This window comes from Lathamus discolor, chromosome Z (genome assembly GCF_037157495.1).
Source record: "Lathamus discolor isolate bLatDis1 chromosome Z, bLatDis1.hap1, whole genome shotgun sequence".
Lineage (NCBI taxonomy): Eukaryota > Metazoa > Chordata > Aves > Psittaciformes > Psittacidae > Lathamus > Lathamus discolor.
The window spans coordinates 102732192-102750935 of NC_088909.1; the positions used below are offsets into that span (position 1 = coordinate 102732192).

Here is an 18744-nt window from a genome sequence, read left to right on the forward strand (position 1 = left end):
TCATAAGGGAGATGTTCCACTCCCTTAATCATCTTTGTGGCTCTGCGCTGGACTCCTTCAAGCAATTCCCTGTCCTTCTTGAACAGAGGGGCCCAGAACTGGACGCAATATTCCAGATGCGGCCTCACCAAGGCTGAGTAGAGGGGGAGGAGAACCTCTCTTGACCTACTAACCACTCCCTTTCTAATGCACCCTAAGATGCCATTTGCCTTCTTGGCCACAAGAGCACATTGCTGGCTCATGGTCATCCTCCTATCCACCAGGACCCCCAGGTCCCATTCCCCTTCACTACTTTCCAGCAGGTCAACCCCCAACCTGTACTGGTACATGGGGTTGTTCTTCCCCAGTCTCCTGGCAGTGCTGGCCTTTGCTGGCTTATGTTCAGGTTTTTGCCTACCAGGACAGTGAGTGTCCAGGTCCTTCTGTGCAAAGCTGCTTTCTAGCCAGTAAAATGTGGCATGTGCTGGTACTTGGGGCTATTCCACCCTCCTCCCCCATGCAGGACTTCATGTTTCCCACTGTTGAATGTTGTGAGACTCTTGTAGGCCCATTTCTCCTGCCTATTGATGTCCTTCTTTGTCCACTTTTTGGCCTGCCTCAGCCTCAAAAATTCTCAGTAGAATAAGGGAGGGAGACATAGCATCAATCTATTGAGCATTTTAGTGCCCTGCCTTACTTTGTAGCGTATCAGTGACCTTAGGTAGTTTCTAACAGGAACATGGACTGTCCACAGGTGTATGGTTATCGAAAAACAATCCTGCAGAGCCCGAGATCATCTTTGCTAGTTACTGCTGGGAATGAACAAACTAAAATTTCACTTCCCTGCCCATCTGTTCAGCAACCAAAAGCAGGTAATTTATCTCAGTGGGACACCTACCACCTGTGTAAATTCTTTGAAAGAGGTTGTTAGCGTGTGATGGCTACAGCCAAGGGACATCAGGCCTCAGCGCCTTGTACTCTGTGCTTTACTGCTGCTTTTTTCTGTAGGGTGCCTTCTAACTTCGTACTTGCACAGTGTCAAGCCTATTCAGTGCCTGTGTCCCTATGAAGCTTACAACAACTCTACCCGCTTTGCCACACAGCTTCTCGCCAGCAGTCGCCCCTCTTTGACATGCTAAACCAGGCACCACCGACATGCTGTACTTTTTTTTTACAGCTACTGTTTTATCTCGGTGGCTCCTCTTGAATTATGTATCCTCATCTTTGATGTATGAAATCTCAGCTGATTTAAAGATTACCCCAGAGAGTTCAGCACACCTGGAAATGAATGGAGCAGCAGATAGTCCCAACCCTTCCACACACAGTGCCAAGGAGGAAGTTTTACAGCAGTTGGGTACTGGAATGCAATTTTTATGAGACCGTTGTTTCTTCATGTAAGGCCTGTGCACAAGCAATCAATACCTTGGGGTGCCAGGTATTTGAGCTCAGTTGCAATGTTTCTTCTCATACAAATTTGAATAAGTTCTAATAAAGAGAGGCCAAAAAGGAGGTTGTGGGCTGTTTTCAGGCAAGGCATCAAGGGTTTCACTAGATAAGGTACCCAAAATTGTGTGTGTCTGTCTCTGAGAGGTGCACGGAACAGGGCAAGTGAATGCAAATCTGGCTGAAAAGCAGTTGCTATCTGATGTGAGGGTTCTGCATAGCTAGGAAGGAAAACACCCCAAGCAACTGAGCATAAACTTCATATAATGTCAGCAAGATGCAGAATCATAAGGCATGTAAAGCTTAAGTGTTGCAGCATACTTCAGTTTCTTCAGTGGGTGTTGTGGTCACTCTGCTTCCTGCAGAAACTGGACTTCAGATGAGCTGCTAGATGCTATTTACCTGTCTTATGCTAACGTAGCTAGTGTAAAAGATGATGACCAGGTACTATGTCGTTAGCATTAACTAAGTGATACCAATTAAAAGCTAAGAGCAACAAGCAGAGCTCAAGTTTGTGGTTTGCAGTCTGTCCAGAAAAAATGGGCTTTTTTGCAAGGCAAAGTATACCCATTCTCTGTGTTTTGGCTGTTACTATATCTTAATTTTAATCCTCTGGATTTCTAGGCAGTTTCAACATATTAACTCCTCACCGCACCATCTTGTAAAACATCCTTTTCTCTGCTAACTCTCTTGCTACGCACTGAGAACAGCAAGGCATTTTTTCCCCTAATAAGTGTTGTTTTCAGAGTCAGGCATCTGACTGAATGCTTTCTTCTTACTACTTGGCGACTTCTTCCGTTTCTCTTTTCCTCCATGTTCCTTACCAAAGAATGGCTAGTACAAGCACAGGGGCTATTGTCATGGCCTTGCTGTCCCAGGGATCAGGAGCTGGGAGGTGTTTGCATGTATATCTGGAGTGTAATTCTGACTGATGGGTTCTTACCATGTTTGCCAAGTCCATCCATCCACTTGTCTATTTCTGTTTTGAAGACCAAGCAACCATAAAGTTGAAAACCGTGTTATATTTTTGGGATCTGAAATTTCAGACAATGCATTTATGAATTATTTATGGTGAATGTGTTTTCAGTAATGTGCAGCATAAAATGGAATGAATGCGTATCCATACTTGCCCTGAACTCTCCAAAGTACATGCTAATAAACAGAATGATAACCTACCATCACTTCTTCCCTTTAAGATTTATGTGCAAGCACTTTTTAATGTGGTTTAATTCAAGTCAGTTTGTCAACTTAAAGCTCTAGTGTTTTGTTTTAAAGTACAACTTGATGAGTGGTTTTCTATTGCTTAAAGAAACCTAACAGCTTCTTCCCCCCTATTTCAACCAGAGTTAGTGTCTGTAAATTTTTCTAGTCATGCTGGCATACAGCCACTCTAAATTATGCTTTAATTCACAATTAGAAGAAAGTGGCAACTGTGCAGAGCAGCAAACCTTTCATTTAAAATGGCCATTATACAAGATCATGATTCTACAGAATGATTAAGATATTGAAGAATAATTAAGGTATCTTTAGGGTTTTGGCCATTTAGAAGTGCTGGGCTTATTTAATTTTTTTTAAACCTCCTTGGAACAGCTTTTTCTATAATGACAGTAATACAGAACTCTGTATTATCACAACTTGGTGTTTACTGGTATCTGAATTGTCTAATGGTAACTTATTTTCACTGATATAGCTGACAGGGCACAGATAATTAAGAAACAGAAGAATCTGAGTGCTAGATTTTGCTATTAAACACTCCATGCCACAGCAGAAGAAATTAAGCTGACAAGCAGGAGAGGAAGAATCATACAGATCCACATGGAAGAGCTGGTGTTTAGGTACAGCAATTGACTGTATGTAAAATATTTCACCAGGAGAGGAAAAAAAGAAAAGCATAAAATAAATTATTTCCAAGCATCTCATTTTGAGCATGTAAAAAAGAGAGCTTGCAATATCTATTCACACTGACACAACAAATGGCAGCAGGAAGGGAAGAAACCCAGCCCCAGTGAACCAGTGGCAGAACTTCCATTGGCTTCCATGGGGTCACGATTCCACCCCAATATATACTTAAAACTGCTGCAGTCTGATTTTGCTCCTCTGCTCAATGAGGTTTTAAATCTTGCATGGCTAGTAGCAGTTCTTGCCACAATGGTTAGAAAGTCAATGAAAGCTCACAGTTCAGTAGCTAAATGACAAGTTAAGAAACTTTGGAATCATAAAATGGTTATAAGTGCTTGACCTAAAACTATGCAGATCTCCCAGTGACTGTACTGTTGAAGTAAAAAGTTGATTTACTATCTGGCAGGCTGGGAATTTGGACTGAGCTTGTGAAAAAAGATGGATTGCTAATCCATGTAAATGGTGATGGTCTTTGCAAGCTCTATGTGGTAGGGTTTTTTCCCTCCTAGGCCATGCCTCTTGTTGTTTTGTTCTTACTTAGTACCCACAAAGTTGTAGACAGTATACAGTGTGTAAGGTATTCCCAGCTTTGCCAAAAGCACACAAGGAAATAGAGATGAAACAGGGAAAAGATGTCAAAACTTAAAAAAAAAAAAGACTGTCAGAGAGGAGGAGCAGAATTGCTCTGACTTACATATGCAACCCTTTGTCAGAGGCTTTAGTACATTATAAAAGAAAAAGCACAGTTTTAAAGATGATTCGTTGAATTAGAGTTTGCTTTGAGGGGCAAGATGCTTGGGGACAAACTTGTAAGATTAAAAATTGAGAAGAAAGGTTGTTAAGGCGGGAGAGTAGGGGGATGAGGTATGGCAGGAAAGATGATGACAGCTTAGTTTTGGCCCAGAACAATAAAGGGTGAGGATCTTGCTGAAGATGTGCTGTGATGACAGAGTGCTTAAAGGGAATAAAAGCTAAGCGTGCTCTGAAGTGCAAAGTTATTATGTAATATCACAGCAGAATCAGGGCCCCAGGTGCTGTACATACACCGAGGTTCATTTTCTGATCTGAAGGGCTTTCAGACTTGATGAGACAGAGATGGGTGTGTGGGAGGGGAGGGAAGGACAATACAAACAGAGTGATTGCAGAGGTGGTTGTTAAACTCTGTGGTAGTTCCGTGGTTCTGTAATTTCTTTCTTTTGTACTGAAACTTCATTCTAAATTATTCTTGTCACTGGCAGATCTGATTTAAAAGATTTCTTTACTTACCAGCGCTTGTGTCTTTGTTCACCCTCCCCCTTGTAGAATTATTACAACTGCGCTTATGCCAGTTCAGCTCCTTGCAGCCATACCTTAAAATAAATTATCTGGGGTGGGTATTTTTTTCTGTTGTTGTTTTTACTTTAGCTATTAAAAGCACACAGAGAAAACTATAAAATTAAGAAGCCCTTTCAGTTGTATTTGACAGGTTCGTAACATAGCAGCAGGGTCTGAACAGAAGTCCAATAAGGAAATAATAGAAAAATCTTAGTTACCAGGAGCAAATAGGTAGGATAACTGAGGACTGGGAGCACTGAGATGGAAGTGTGGAAAGGTGAGGAAGGCAGGTGTTGGTCTCTGACAACTGAATAAGTGAAAATGGCCTGTTTGTGTAGCAAGGAGGAATGAGAACAGCAGTAACTCCTATTTCAGTAATGACAGCTGGTTGGGTGCTATCACAGGTGAAGCCAGGGTGAAAACTGAGGAAGAAAAATCTCTTACCAGCCCTGCCTTAGGGCACAAATTTTTTTAGATGCTGTTGCTATATCCTTTAGTGCATTGGCTCTGCTTGGTATGCAAGTGGCCAGGGGCAAACCAGCAATGCTCGGCCCCTTTCAAGACCAAGTTCACATTAGCTATTTACTACTGTTTATCACACTAGGGAGGGAGAGTTGTCCCATAACACTGCCAAGCACAGGTCATTTTGGTTAGCAAAGGCATGATGTTGCTACTCAATTCTGCTGCTTCTCTCCTGTGCGAAGGCTGTAATCTCAGGTGCTGTTTTCCACAAGATTTAGTGATAACTGTTAGTAGCCCCACAAAATGAGGCATGGGGCTCATAGGTGTTGTAGGTCTTGCAGCAACAGCAGTGTGTTGTGGTGTGGTTTATCAATACATACAAATGAGAGAGGGACCTGCGGAGCCATGAAGCTGCAGCAAAAATGCTGTTGTCGCCTGAGTCTGTGCAGATAAGCATTGTGCGAGTGCTGGAGGGAGCTGATCTCCTCCCTGCTCCTGTGTAACCCCACCAGGTGAATATGATGCTCATTTCTCGGTGATCACTTACTGGGAAGATACTGTCAAAGAATGGAGGAGCGTGGCAAAAGCTGTTCGTATGCTAGAGGTATTGATTTATGAGGGAAGATTAACATATGTGTGGCTCAGACTGAGACTGGAGCAGAAGGGAGAGATGTAATATTGTTCAAATACTTTCAGAGTATTTGCACCAAAGAAGGAGACTGATTTCTTAGTGCGATGCCAGATCTTTAGCTATGATTAATAGTGTGAAGCTGGGAGGAGGAAAATCCTCTTTGTTTATCTCTAGCTGACTATCAGAAACATGTTCTTGTTTGTGACACACCTCTTCCTCCTACCAAACTCCCAGGCAAAAATTCATGGGACATTTGTGGCACTTCCCATGTTCTCCTGTTCTCAGTTGTGTGTTACAACTTTCCCACTGGACTTTGACTGACCTGTTTAGACTGCGTGCTCTTTTGGATGGCTCTTACAAGTGGTGGTAAAGTTGGTCCCCTTGATCCTGATCAAGGCCCTTTAGGTTATACCGTAGCCTATAAATAAGTAATAGTGTAATGATAGTGTTAGATATATTTGGCTGTGGAATGGCTTCCCAAGGAGAATAACGAGAGGCTGATTGTTAGCAACAAATGTGAGGAAGCACACTGTAGGGAACGGTTCTCTGTCAGCAGGGAGATGGCTGGATGGTCTAATAAGTCTTTTCCTTCTCTAGGTTATGATTCTGTGCATACTGCCTCGCAGAGTTCTCTAAAAGTCTCTGATACTGTAAGCTTTCTATTATGTGGGTGTGGGTTTTACAGCACTCCGGGAGGTTCTTGCTAAGGACACTGTGTAAATATATTCTGTTTTACATTGTGTGATGTATTTTAAATAAAAGGCTTAGATCTTTTTTTTAATTGCTTTGAAATATTCTGCAGTCTGATCTTTTTCTTTAAGAATTAAGAAACTTTGAGATGCTTTTGGAAAATACAGACCCATTACAGGCAAGAAGTATGTCCTTACCTTGAGTTAGTTTAACTACATATATAGCACTGTTGAATTTGCCTCCTTCTGTATCCCACAGTGAAGTGTCTGCTCTGAGTCTCAGCCTGGATGAAACTAAAATGGGAATCTTAGGCCAACTGGCACAATCTCTTTGTCTCTGTTTCTCGATTTAATCTTGTTCATTCTCTTGATGTTTCCACCTCAAAAATCACTCTTCTCTCTGTTCTTGTTTTGGTTTTGGCATCCTGAGAGTCAGCATGTGGGAATATCCCTCAGGAGTGTGTTTAGGTTGCTGAAGGTGCAGTTTGCACATGAAAGGCATGGTCTGCTATCATAGAATTAACTAGGTTGGAAAAGACCTTTAAGATCATGAAGTCCAACCATTAACTCAGGACTGCCAAGTCCACCATTAACCTGTGTCACTAAGGGCCTCATCTACTTATCCACCACTGCCCTGGGCAGCCTGTTCCAATGCCTGAGCACCCTTTTGGTGAAGAAATTTCTTCTAATATCTGACCTCCCCTGGCGCATCTTGAGACCATTTCCTCTCATCCTATCACTTGTTATTTGGGAGATGAGACCGACCCCACCTCACTACAACCTCCTTTCGGGCAGTTGTAGAGAGCGATTACATCCCCCCTGAGCCTTCTCTTCTCCAAACTAATCCGCCTTACACTCTGGTCCCTCAGGAGTTCTTCATCACACTTGTGCTTCAGACCCTTGACCATTGCCCTTCTCTGGACCCACTCCAGCCCCTCAATGTCTCTGTTGTAGTGAGGGGCCCAGAACTGAACACAGGATTCGAGGTGCAGCCTCACCAGTGCCCAGTGCAGGGGGATGATCACTGCCCTGGCCCTGCTGCCACACTATTGCTGGTACAGGCCAGGATGCTGTTGGCCTTCTTGGCTGCCTGTGCACAATCTGCTCATATTCGGCACTGTCGGTCAGCATGCCCAGGTCCTTTTCCATGAGCAGCTTTCCAGCCACTCTTCCCCAAGCCTGAAGCGTTGAATGGGGTTGTTGTGGCCCAAGTGCAGGACCCGGCTCTGATCCTGGTTGAACCTCATACCATTGACCCCAGCACATGGATACAGCCTGTCCAGATCCCTGTGCAGAGCCTTCCTACCCTCCATGAGATCAACACTCCCACCTAACTTGGTGTTGTCTGCAAATGAAGGTGCACTTGATCCCCTCATCCTGATCATCAGTGACGATATTAAACAACACTGGCCCTAACACTGAGCTGTGAGAGACACCACAAGTGACCAGTCACCACTAGACTTTGAGAGCTGTCTTGTGACCTGTCAGGGGATGATTGCATAGTCAGCTGCTCTTCTCAGCTTTCGTTTGCTATCCACCTAGTCTCTTACATTCATTGGCGTGTTTATCGCACATGGGCCAAATACCATGCTGGTTAAAATCGGGGTTATACTCATACATCTTGGAGGGAGAGAAGAAAGAATCTGAGATATCAGCTCAGACCTATGGATTGTGAATCCAGAAATCTGGTGACACAAAGAGGATCCAGTGGACGTAGTATTTGGATTTTCAGAAGGCCTTTGGCAAGGTTCCACACCAGAAGTTGTTAAAGAAACCAGGTTTCTGCAGGACTGGAGGAAAAGTCCTTACGGATTTACTGCTGATTAAATGATAGCAGGCAAAAGTACTTAATGTTCATTTTTCATGATGCAGAAGTGGGGTCCCCCTGGAGCTCACTGACCTGGTTCTTCATCGCTGACCTGGAGCAAGAAGTAAATAGCAAAATCTCCTGGGTGACATTGTAAATTTGTGGGTTATACTAAGTTCTTTCAGATAGTTGAATACCATGTCAATAGGAAGAAACTCCAAAAAGACGGCAAAACTGAGTTAACAGAAGTGTAATTTACTTTTGTTCTTTGCCTCTCATGAAAGACAGTGGAAGCTAGAGAAAGGTGCACAGGACAATTAATTTGCTCAAGGAGAATGAAGAAGCTGCTATATAATGAGACCAAAAAGCTATGATTTTGGATAGGAAACGACTGAGTGAGAAAATCAGGGTTTGCAAAATTGTGAAGCTGGTGGATAAGTTGGATGTGGCACTGTTTTTCACCAGATCCCACCACATGAGAGAGACTAACTGCAGTCAATTCTTGAAAAGCACTTGTTGGTACTAACAAGGTTTCAGATTAAAAGAAAACAAAAGTATGTCTTTCAGTAGCGATGAACTTCCTGCCACAGGGCATTGTGGAAGCAGCAGGTTGGGAAAGGAATAAGACAAATTTATGGACAGCAGGTTGGTATATGGACGTTGAAAGGACAAGGCATGGAGGTGCCTCTAGCATCCCTAATGGAATAATAGTGCATGCAAGAATAAAGATGGCAAAAACTGGTTATGAGTATTTAATTTGGCTAGAGTTCTGCCCTTCACCTGTAGAGCCTGCGTTAGCTCAGGGGTGGGGATCAGTCATCTCAGCTGGTTTTTCCAAATAACCCCTGGTTGTATCACTAGTATGATCAAAATCAAAAAGGGATTTGATATGCCTTGTAATAACAATAAGCTTAGCTTCATTTTGTGTAAAATGGGTCTGTTCCCTACCCCTTGAATGTGTTTTTAGCTGTATTTAGCATTTCTAAAGTGCTTGGAGTCAGGCAGTGTTTTATGAATACAGAATAGCGTTAGGCTTTGTACTTAGGCACAATACTGTACCATATTTCAAAGCCAATTCATGTAACATTAGTAAATCACTTTGAACTTTATGTTGAAAATATAAGCAGTAGTATAAAAATAAACCTTTTTATTTCCTCTGGTATATACAGTTAAATAAAGTAAGCCTATACAGCTACTAATCTCAAAAAATGTATTGCTAGTATGCTTTGTTGAAATGCCATCACCTTGCAGAAGAGACATTCTGTGTGTTTTGTACACATTTATGGTTGGAAAAATAAATTTTCAGAGACTGTAAATGAAAAGATATCTCTGAACATAGTGATCAAATAATATCTGACACTGCTTGTTTAAAGAAATATACATATATCTCACTGCCAGAATATTTATGACTCTAATAAGTTTAGTTATTTTGCCCTATGGGGAAATTCCTGCTCCTCCAAATATCAGACTTGTTTGGGGTTGTGCTGTTTTTTCTTGAAGGAACAAATGATACTATTAGTTAAATGGGACTGCGCAATATGAAAATACAGTGGTGCAGCTTAAAAATTGAACAGCATGTAAGAAATATAATATGTTTTACCAGCAGTGGGAAATAGACAAACATTAAAAATTCAATGACATATCCCAAATATCTAAATAAACAAACATTGCTGCTCAACCAGTTGATGTGAGAATGCTCGGTGGTTACCTTCAAGAGCACCATTCCCTCTTAATATCCTGTGCAGTAATGAGTTCTGTGCATTACTTTTGCATAATCTAACCATTTTTTTTTAGGTACTGTACGTTGTGGGACTGTCTGAACTCTGATTTCCTAGCAGGTTTTATTAGGAAGAATACCAAGTGGTTTCAAGTGATTTCTCAGCAACCATCCTGGGAATAAGTGGTCTTACGGTTCCCAGAGCAACAGCCACATTTGCTTGTTTGTCATAAAAATGCGAAAGCCTTACTTCCCATTCAATTTGGAAACACAGTGCAAAGTAAAATGCACCTGTAGATGTTCAGAGTTGCATTCCTCCTGCACAGGCAGTGAAACAGCAATACTGTGGAAGGAAGGATTTGGGTCTGTGCCAACTTGAGTTTATTTTTGTACTGGTTTTGTCTTTAAACTGTGAGCATTTAATGAGCTGTTCTGAATTGTGATGCTTTATGATGTTTCCTGTTACTTTAGTGATGGACTACAAAACTCCTTTACATTATAGAATAGTAGAATCATAGAATGGTTTGGGTTGGAAAGGACCTTAAGATCATCTAGTTCCAACCCCCTGCTATAGTCAGAGTCACCTCACACTAGACCGTGTTGCCTAAGGCTCTGTCCAACCTGCCCTTGAACCCTGTCAGGGATGGAGCATTCACCAGTTCTTTGGGCAACCCGTTCCAGTGCCTCACTACCCTCAAAGGGAAGAACTTCTTCCTTATATCTAACCTGAACTTCCCCTATTTCAGTTTAACCCATTACCCTTTGTTCTATCATTACAATCGCTGACGGAGAGTCCCTCTAGGGCATCCTTGTAGGCCCCCTTCAGATATTAAGAGTTTATAAACTCTATTAGATAGTTATTTAATTAGGAGCCAATGCTGAAAGTTTCTAATAAAATCTCCAAAAGCGCTTTAGTTGCAGAGGAGCCAAATTTCCAACAACCTGTGTTAATTGTACAGAGGAGAGAAAGGGAATACTGTAACAGCACTGTGCAATGCCTGGCCAGGATGGACTTAACCACCCAGCTCACAATTCTGCATTGACCCAGTTACGCTGGCTTGATCCCAGTGGTACCTACCTCTCAGTTCAAGAAGGCTCCTCTCTGAGCAGTATTTGGAGTTTTACCTTCTACATTAAAAACAAAGGTCAAGCTTATTCACTGGAAGAATAGCTTCAAAGCTTACCTTGGTCTCTCCACTCCCATCCCTGTCGTATTGCGCATGGCCCTGTGTTCCTCATGCTTTGTACACTAATTCCTTATGTCCCTTCTCCAGGTGGAATTTTTGGAGACTCTATGATACTTTCACTAAACTTGAGCTGTCCACATAGGTAGACTTCTAACCCAAACCTGTAGGCTTTACAAGTTTTCTTCTCCCATGATGAAACATGCAGACTTTCAAGCTTATGAAAGTTAGATGAAAAAATATACAAGGGGGAAGTGTCAAAACCAGGCTTAGAAAAGAGATTGTTTACCAGTCTGTTATGGAGGTGCTCACTGACTTTCCAGTACATTGGCAAATGTACCAAAAAGCTGAATACAGAGTGAATTACCACATCCTTAAAGGGACACATGGCCCCCTCATTTGCTTCTGTTGAGAGGGAAAAAAAAAATCAAAGAAAATGTGTGTAAGCTTCTAGCACAGATGGAACATTTGATTGCTTGCTTGAACCAATACATGAGGGATTTCTCTATGTGGCTTAATGTACAGTACTGGTACTTCTGCGGAATGTTTGGGGAGTTTTTTTCCTTGGGAACCATGAACAATAAGAGGGCAGCCTTGGCTGTTAATTTGCATTAAAAGAACATTGGATATTCACAAGCCAAGTTTGCCAGATCAGTTTTCCCATTTGACACACTGACTCTTGGGTGCCTGATCCTGCAGCTTTGACTTAACTAAAGCCATTACGTGTCGTATTAATAATAATAATAATGAAGCCTGGTTTTACTTATGCATTTATTCAAATCGTGCAAGGAATACATATCCTGGTTTCAGAGAAAGTTGCATTTCAGGATTTGAGCATTCTGACTGTGTCTCTTTAAATATTTGGATACGAATAAATGGTGAGAAAATTATCTTTGCAAGCTTCAAACCATTCTATGTCTACTGTGTTGCCTCCAGCCACATGCTGTCTGATGCTGCCTAGACAAACCAGGGCAAACCATTATCATGGGATTAAACACTAAATACCTGCAAGGAGCATTCTCTTTATCAGATAGCGCTCTGTTAGCAGAGTTCATTCACTTTATTGCATATATAACTGTGGTGTCAAATAGACTGATTTACAACACCTGGTCTTTTACATAATCTTTGCTATTTGCTGTGCTTGTAATCTGCCAAATCATTTAGCCTTCCTGATAGCAGAAATGCTGTAAAACTTAGATAAACTTGCAGAAGAAATGAACTCGAAGGTACTGCTGAAATCTAGGGCCTGCACGTTTGCTGTAAATGCACTGGCTGGTTTGGTTTCCCCCTACCTAATCTGTGATTGAATGTGGCTGCTAGAGAAATTGAAATTTTATGATAGCACTAAAGTCAGAGGAGATAAGCATTTGTATGCTAGACTAGATTAATCTAAAAAGAAGTTTTAGGTGTGGCTAATGAAACCGGCGTATGTGTTAACTGGGTTTCTTTGGGGTTCAAAGCATCTGTGTATATCTATATAGAGTCTAGTCCAAAACTTTCTCTACGTGAGAAGTCGAATATAGCTATGCGATAGTTCTCACTATCAGCGTGGCTTACTCCATCTTAGGTTAGGGATATCTTTAAGGAGCCTCCGTTTTTAGAGGGTACTTTCTGAATGCTAATGCAGGCAACAGACCCCTCTAAAACGGGGTTGCTTGGGTGCCCCAAACCGCTGTGTCCTTCTGAAATGATTAGGGTGACCGTGAGGCATTATGTAGGGTTAGCCACTTACACGGTCCAACTGAAACAAAACAAAGCTGTGGTTTCTTTTTGAATCACACATTTTTGGTGACGAGGGGGGATTTAAACAGACAGATAATAGGAAGACATGTAGACAAGCTTTAAAATGTGAAAAAGAAATTTGCAAAGTGGGTTTCTGATTGGGTAAAATGCAAGTAAGTACATCCAAGGGAAAATAAAACCATCTATATATAGTCAAATAGAGAAGAGAGCCCCTTGCGGCAGTAGTGTCGAGTCAGACTGTGTTAGAAACGATGGTGACCATCAGATTGGAAGAAACCGTAAGAACTGAAGGAAATGCTTTTGCAAGCAATCATAGCATGACTCCAGTGGTTGTCATTAACATCAATATTATCCCATCAGCACAACAGTACCACCTCCTTTGAGCTGAGGAAGTATATCTGTGTCTCAGACATAATTGAGTTACCTTGTCATGGCCAGTTTTCTGATGATGCTGGGACATACCAGTCACCACTGGAGCTAATGAAGGATATTTTGCACAGTTGCTAATTTGGAGATGGAAGTCTTTTTACCTGCTGGTGCTGCTTCATGATGCTATTGAACAGCACAAGTGTTACTCTGCCTCTGGGAGATACGTTGGCCAGTGCTAATCTTCCACATCAGTAAATTGCTGTGAATGCTGAAGAATTTTTCATCTCATCTGAGTTGAGGAACCTACCCAGCTGTCTCTAGTTGTTTAGTCTTCCTAGGCTCCCACTGTCCTGAAAGGAAAAACAGAGGGTTTTCTCAAAGGAGGAAGCTTCTTGAGATGTTTCCTCATGCTGTGGATGAACTCTTTCTGCTTACAAGAGAGGGACCCTATGGAAACCAAACAGTTACACTGATATTTTAGGTTGGTGAAGCATGTTCCCTGCATGTAATTCATTGAAAGTGTGAATTATTTCAGAGTTGTGAACATCAGGCAGGTTGGTGCTAACAACAGGATGGAACAAAGGGGAATTTAGGGTAAAACTCTTGAGTGATAGCTCTTAGACTGGAGAGCAAAATCCCTGGGGAAACAGTGGAAATGGTATTGTTTAAGACATTTAAAATTAGACAGGAGAAAATATATTGTAATGATCAATCCTGTGCTGGTATTTAGATCAGGTCTTGTCTTGTGTGAATATTAATAGGATGTCTCTGTCTGAAGTAACTGCCATTATTCAGCATGCGTTACCACCTAACACTGGCTTGCAACCTTCCCCCACATCCGTACTCCCACTTAAAGGACAGCCTGAATAATGTTTAGCACCATTGCTTTTTCTCTTGGTGCCTCAAGTGTTGATTTTGTATTGCTTTGCTTAGATTATATTCCTTCAGTTCTTCCACCAAACAGACTCCATATAGTGCACAGAGATTTACAGGAAGCACGTGTGGTTTGTGGCAATAATAATAAAGTCTCCTGCTGTTTTCAAATCCCTGAGAAACTAAATCAAGTGTAGAGGTCTGTTCAAAAAAGTGCAGCATGTGAATAAGTCACTTTACCATTACCTGTGTGGGTCTGCCTTGTACCCGTTCAGTGTATTTCACTGTCATATCTCTGAAGTCTGTCCTCATTCTCTGGAGTGCGACTAAGACATTACACACCTTGAATGGAAAAGCTGATGAAACAACTTAAAATAACCTGAGCACCCATGCTTTGCTCACCTCTTTTTTCACTACCTCTGTGTTGGTATTCCTCATAGGAACCCATACAGCAAAATTGGTTCTGTGCTAGTGGCCCCCATCAGACAAATCTAGGTCTAGTATGAATTACGAAAGTGGGAAGGCTGGATTGAATTCCTGTGTAGTGCTGTGATGCTTAATGGAGCTCCATTTTCTTGGTGTGTTTCTGTAGGTATGAAGACTGTCTTCTTAAAATGGTTGAAGCAATGAATCCAGTGTCTGCCCCAGGACACCTTTGCAGAGAATATTATGGCAGGAATAAAATGCACACGCCTCATCGTGTAAGCCACAGGCCATCATCCTCTTGGTACCAGATCCCTTGCAGCCCCAGAAGCAGAGCGGATGAGCTGGAGGAGAGCCGGCTCCTGGAGGAGATTTTCTTCATTTGACATGCCTCATTGGTCTTTAATTTTTATGTCTTTTTAGGACCTCTTTATTGCTGATTTGTTTGTGTTAAAGTGCCATTTTTAAATTATTTGAGTGACAACTGTCTTCTCTCTTCTAAAGCATAGCTGATTAGCATCCAGTTTCACTTTGGATTTAGTGATCATGGTGCTCGAATGTTGTTGGGGTAGACCAGTCAGAAAACATCAACTTTTTCTTCCTAAACCTTTCATGTGCAAAGTAATCATTCTAAAATAGGAATTTTTTAATCTACAACATTTTCTAATAGGTTGAAGTCACAGTTTTGCCAGCCTCATATCAGAAGTATATTTCATTATCGATTTTTAGCTCTGAAGCAGTTTGCAAGAACTGCCTAACATTCAAGAACCACTAGGTTCAAAGTAGATTATTTTCTAATTAAACAAGTCTGTTTCAAACCTGGCATATTATATTATAGAGGTACAAGCACTTTAGTACTTTTTTTCCAGTGATTTTATTATCTACTTTTTCTGTCAGCATTCTGATATTAACACTCTGGGGTTTTTGGGGATATGTTGTAAGCTCAACTATACAGTGTCTAATAACATTAATAGAAGAGTTGCAGGTTAATGTACTACACATCTGTTTGAACTACGTTCCTCTTTAAATCAGTGCTATTTGACAGAGTTTATGTGCTGGGTAACCTAACCCAGAAATAGTAGAACACAGTCAGACATTGTAGTGGTCCAAAACTTATCTGATGTACTTTTCAAGATAAAATGCATTATAGTGGTAGTATAAGAACAGTCTTAGGACATTTTCACTAATTTGCACTATTTTGATCCTGTACCCAGGCTCCATTGTAAATAAGACAAATCAGTAATTATTTCCACTAGCGGCTCACAATGCACATTTCCCTGACGGCTTTAATTATTCATGCTGTATCTATTTCAGTTTATTTAAATGCACTTCCATCTACTGCATGTACTTGGTTATTTAAAGAAATGTGCCGAATTGGTAAAAATGACTGCAGATTACAGGATTAATGATCATTTTCTGCACAATGCAGTGTTCATATTTTATTGTAACAGTAGCCACCGGCATGTGTTCCTAGAAATATGAGGCTAAAATACTCATTTTGCACAGTAAAATTGCAGCAAGGGAAAGGTAGAATTGAGCCAGTACGGGCAAGTTCTAGGCCATTTGCTCCCAAAAACCACGTCGTGGGCCAGTACAGCTTTACTGAGAGTCTCTTTAGGCAACCCGGCTTATCTTAATGGCAGTGAGTTGCTGTACCAGTCCTTGGGGTATTGCTGCTGCCTGCCACGTACACTCTTACTCCTGTTTGGTGCTCTGCGAGGAGCTTGCAAGGCTCAGCAATGAGACCCGCAGTGCATCTCTGATGAGAGCATCAGTGCAGGATATGTAGCACGTGCGCCTGGCAGCACTGTGCCCTTACAGCAATGAAACAAAAGGAGAATGAGGGGGAAGATGAACCTCAAGTTACTCTGAGCTGCTTTGTTCAGGCCCAGTCTTAATCACAAATTGGGTGATAGCCTTTTTGTGCATCCCAGCTTAGTATTAAAAGCTGCTTGGGGGAGTTTAAAGAACGGAAGCAGCATTGCTAGACTAGAAAATGACTACTGTGGGAAGGCCCTACTTGGTCTGTCCTGCTGTAAGTGGAATATTAGAGTTCTTTTGCATATGCCCATTTGCTGTTGAATGTTGCCCTCTCACAAAGGCACAGGTTTCTGCTTAAAGCCCCAAAGGTGTATTCAGGGCCCTGACCCAAGTATAGCGGGTGGGGAAACAGGTTTTCTCATTCTGCTGTCTAAGTAGTCTGCTTCTTTAAAAGGGCAGGGAAAAGGAAGGGAAAGAAGAGGAAAAATTTACAAGAAGCAGCAGGAAAGCTGTAAAACCATGAAGAAATGCCATCTCATAGATCTGAGGGTTTGGGGTTCATTTATGTGTTTTTTAGTTTTGTTCAGGGAATGGTGATGTTGTTGAGGTTTGGCATTTATAAAGAAAGAGTCTCTGATTTCAGTCCAATTGCTATTCTTTTTTCCAGTTTGACTGAAACTTTTAATTGCCTTTTCTAACAAGTGCTAACTGATCTTTTGAAACAGCAAAAAATACATGTATATCTCTTGAAAGGTGCCTTTGTGTACCCCGTCGAGAACACTGCGTGGGAACATTCTGTTCTTTGGTTCTTTGTGGGTGCCAATATTTAACTGCTTTAGAATTCCTTATGCTCCATTTTGTTCATTAACAATTCTAATTCCAAGGGTGACTTTTGTCTTGAATCTATATTTTGGTAGTAACTCTTTTTAAAAGGACATTGTCAGGGTTGTGGACTCCACGCACAAAGTTCTGTCCATCAGTCAGGGCTACATGGGAGGCATACTTTTACTGGGCAGAGGTTTATAGAATTAAGATGGTTGAAATGTTTGATGGGTAAAGACTTGCATGTTTTAAGTTTCTGTGAGATGTGGATGAAGAAACAAATGCTATTAATTTGGTAGACCCTATGAAAAGTCATTTTTTATAATGCTGGCTCTTGCTCTAGTTATCAGAAGTACATTAGGAATAGTGTTTAGCAGTCAGTGCAAGTAAAGATATTTTGCCATGAGGCACTACAAAGTTGAAGTTATTAAAACATTTATAGCCTTAAAAAAAAAAAAATCAATGATTGTCAAATAGGAAAGGACAAAATCAGTAGCTGGGACTGGGAGGGGAATTGTTTTCCATCTGCTAAAACAGTAGAGGAAATGCAAAAATTAAACTAGCAAAAGCAATCACTTGACAGTGTCCTTTTAAGTTTAAGCCCCTATATTAGAAAGCTGCCGCTGGGGAGTTAGCGCAGCCATAGCTTGTTGTCCAGAGTGTTGCCGGTTAATGTGCTTCAGCTACACACTGGGCTGTGTTCTGCATGTGGCTTTATGGAGTAACATTACTTCTGCTGAGGCTCACACCCGTGCCTTCACTTCGTGTTCTTCCCGAGTGGCTCATATATGCACCCCTGCTGTGTGTTTGTGTAGTCATTGCTTGTGTGTACCTCGCATGCCGTGGACCTATGGCAATCACACCCTTCCATTTCTAGCCACTCCAGTCTTGCTGTTGAATCCCATCTTGAGCATATATTTATATATGTATGTAAGGTCTTAATCTAATAAATTATCTGCAAATTTTATTTCTGGTTCTAGAGTTTTATTTCACGTATATTCTTGTTTGTTTTGTCAAACTCAGATGTCAGTTCTGCCATTGACAGTATGTTCCACTTTCCACAGCATCTCGCTATGTATGTTACGAATCTCCAGTTTGCTAATACAGGTGAGGAAATCATTTTCTCATCCTCTCCAGGACATGGGTATTGCTGTGATGAGGAGCAAGACTTCCTTTGGATCAGGAAGTGTATGAGAGGTCTCAGAATGCCAAAGAGAACAAGCATCATGGTTTGGGACAAAAAGGTGAAATTAAGGAGTAAGGAAGAAAAGATGGAGGTAAAGGCAAGACAGGACAAGAATGCAAGGCAGCAAGCTGTACCAAAGGATGATAGAAGGTTGAGTGGAGCTGAGCCAAATGGCAAAGATGAGATAGTAAGTCAGTGAAGAATTTTGTGCTTATATCCTGGAGTGAAAAATGCCTTCAAGCAATGATTCCCATAAGGGGCCTATGACTCCCCACTCCTTTTCCCGATCATCTTCCTGTATTTGGAGAGCTGCTGTCCCATGGATACGTGGTAAATGAGGGAAAGAAGAAAATTATCTAGCTTCAGCTGCTCCTCTGTTGAGTAGCTAAGACAGGGAGGCCAGAGCACAGGGAGGGTAATAAGGTGGAATCCAGGTAGAATC

General features: G+C 41.5%; 1 protein-coding gene across 1 annotated transcript in view; it reads left to right on the forward strand.

The window, feature by feature from the left end:
• The window catches only part of KIAA1328 (KIAA1328 ortholog), a 179910-nt gene extending 161827 nt beyond the window's left edge, over window positions 1-18083 (forward strand). The window contains exon 11 of the mRNA XM_065662959.1: window positions 14703-18083. Coding sequence (XP_065519031.1) covers window positions 14703-14919 — 217 coding nt within the window. The 3' untranslated portion in view covers window positions 14920-18083. The remainder of the gene's footprint in view (window positions 1-14702) is intronic.
• The last annotated feature ends 661 nt before the right edge of the window (window positions 18084-18744 follow it).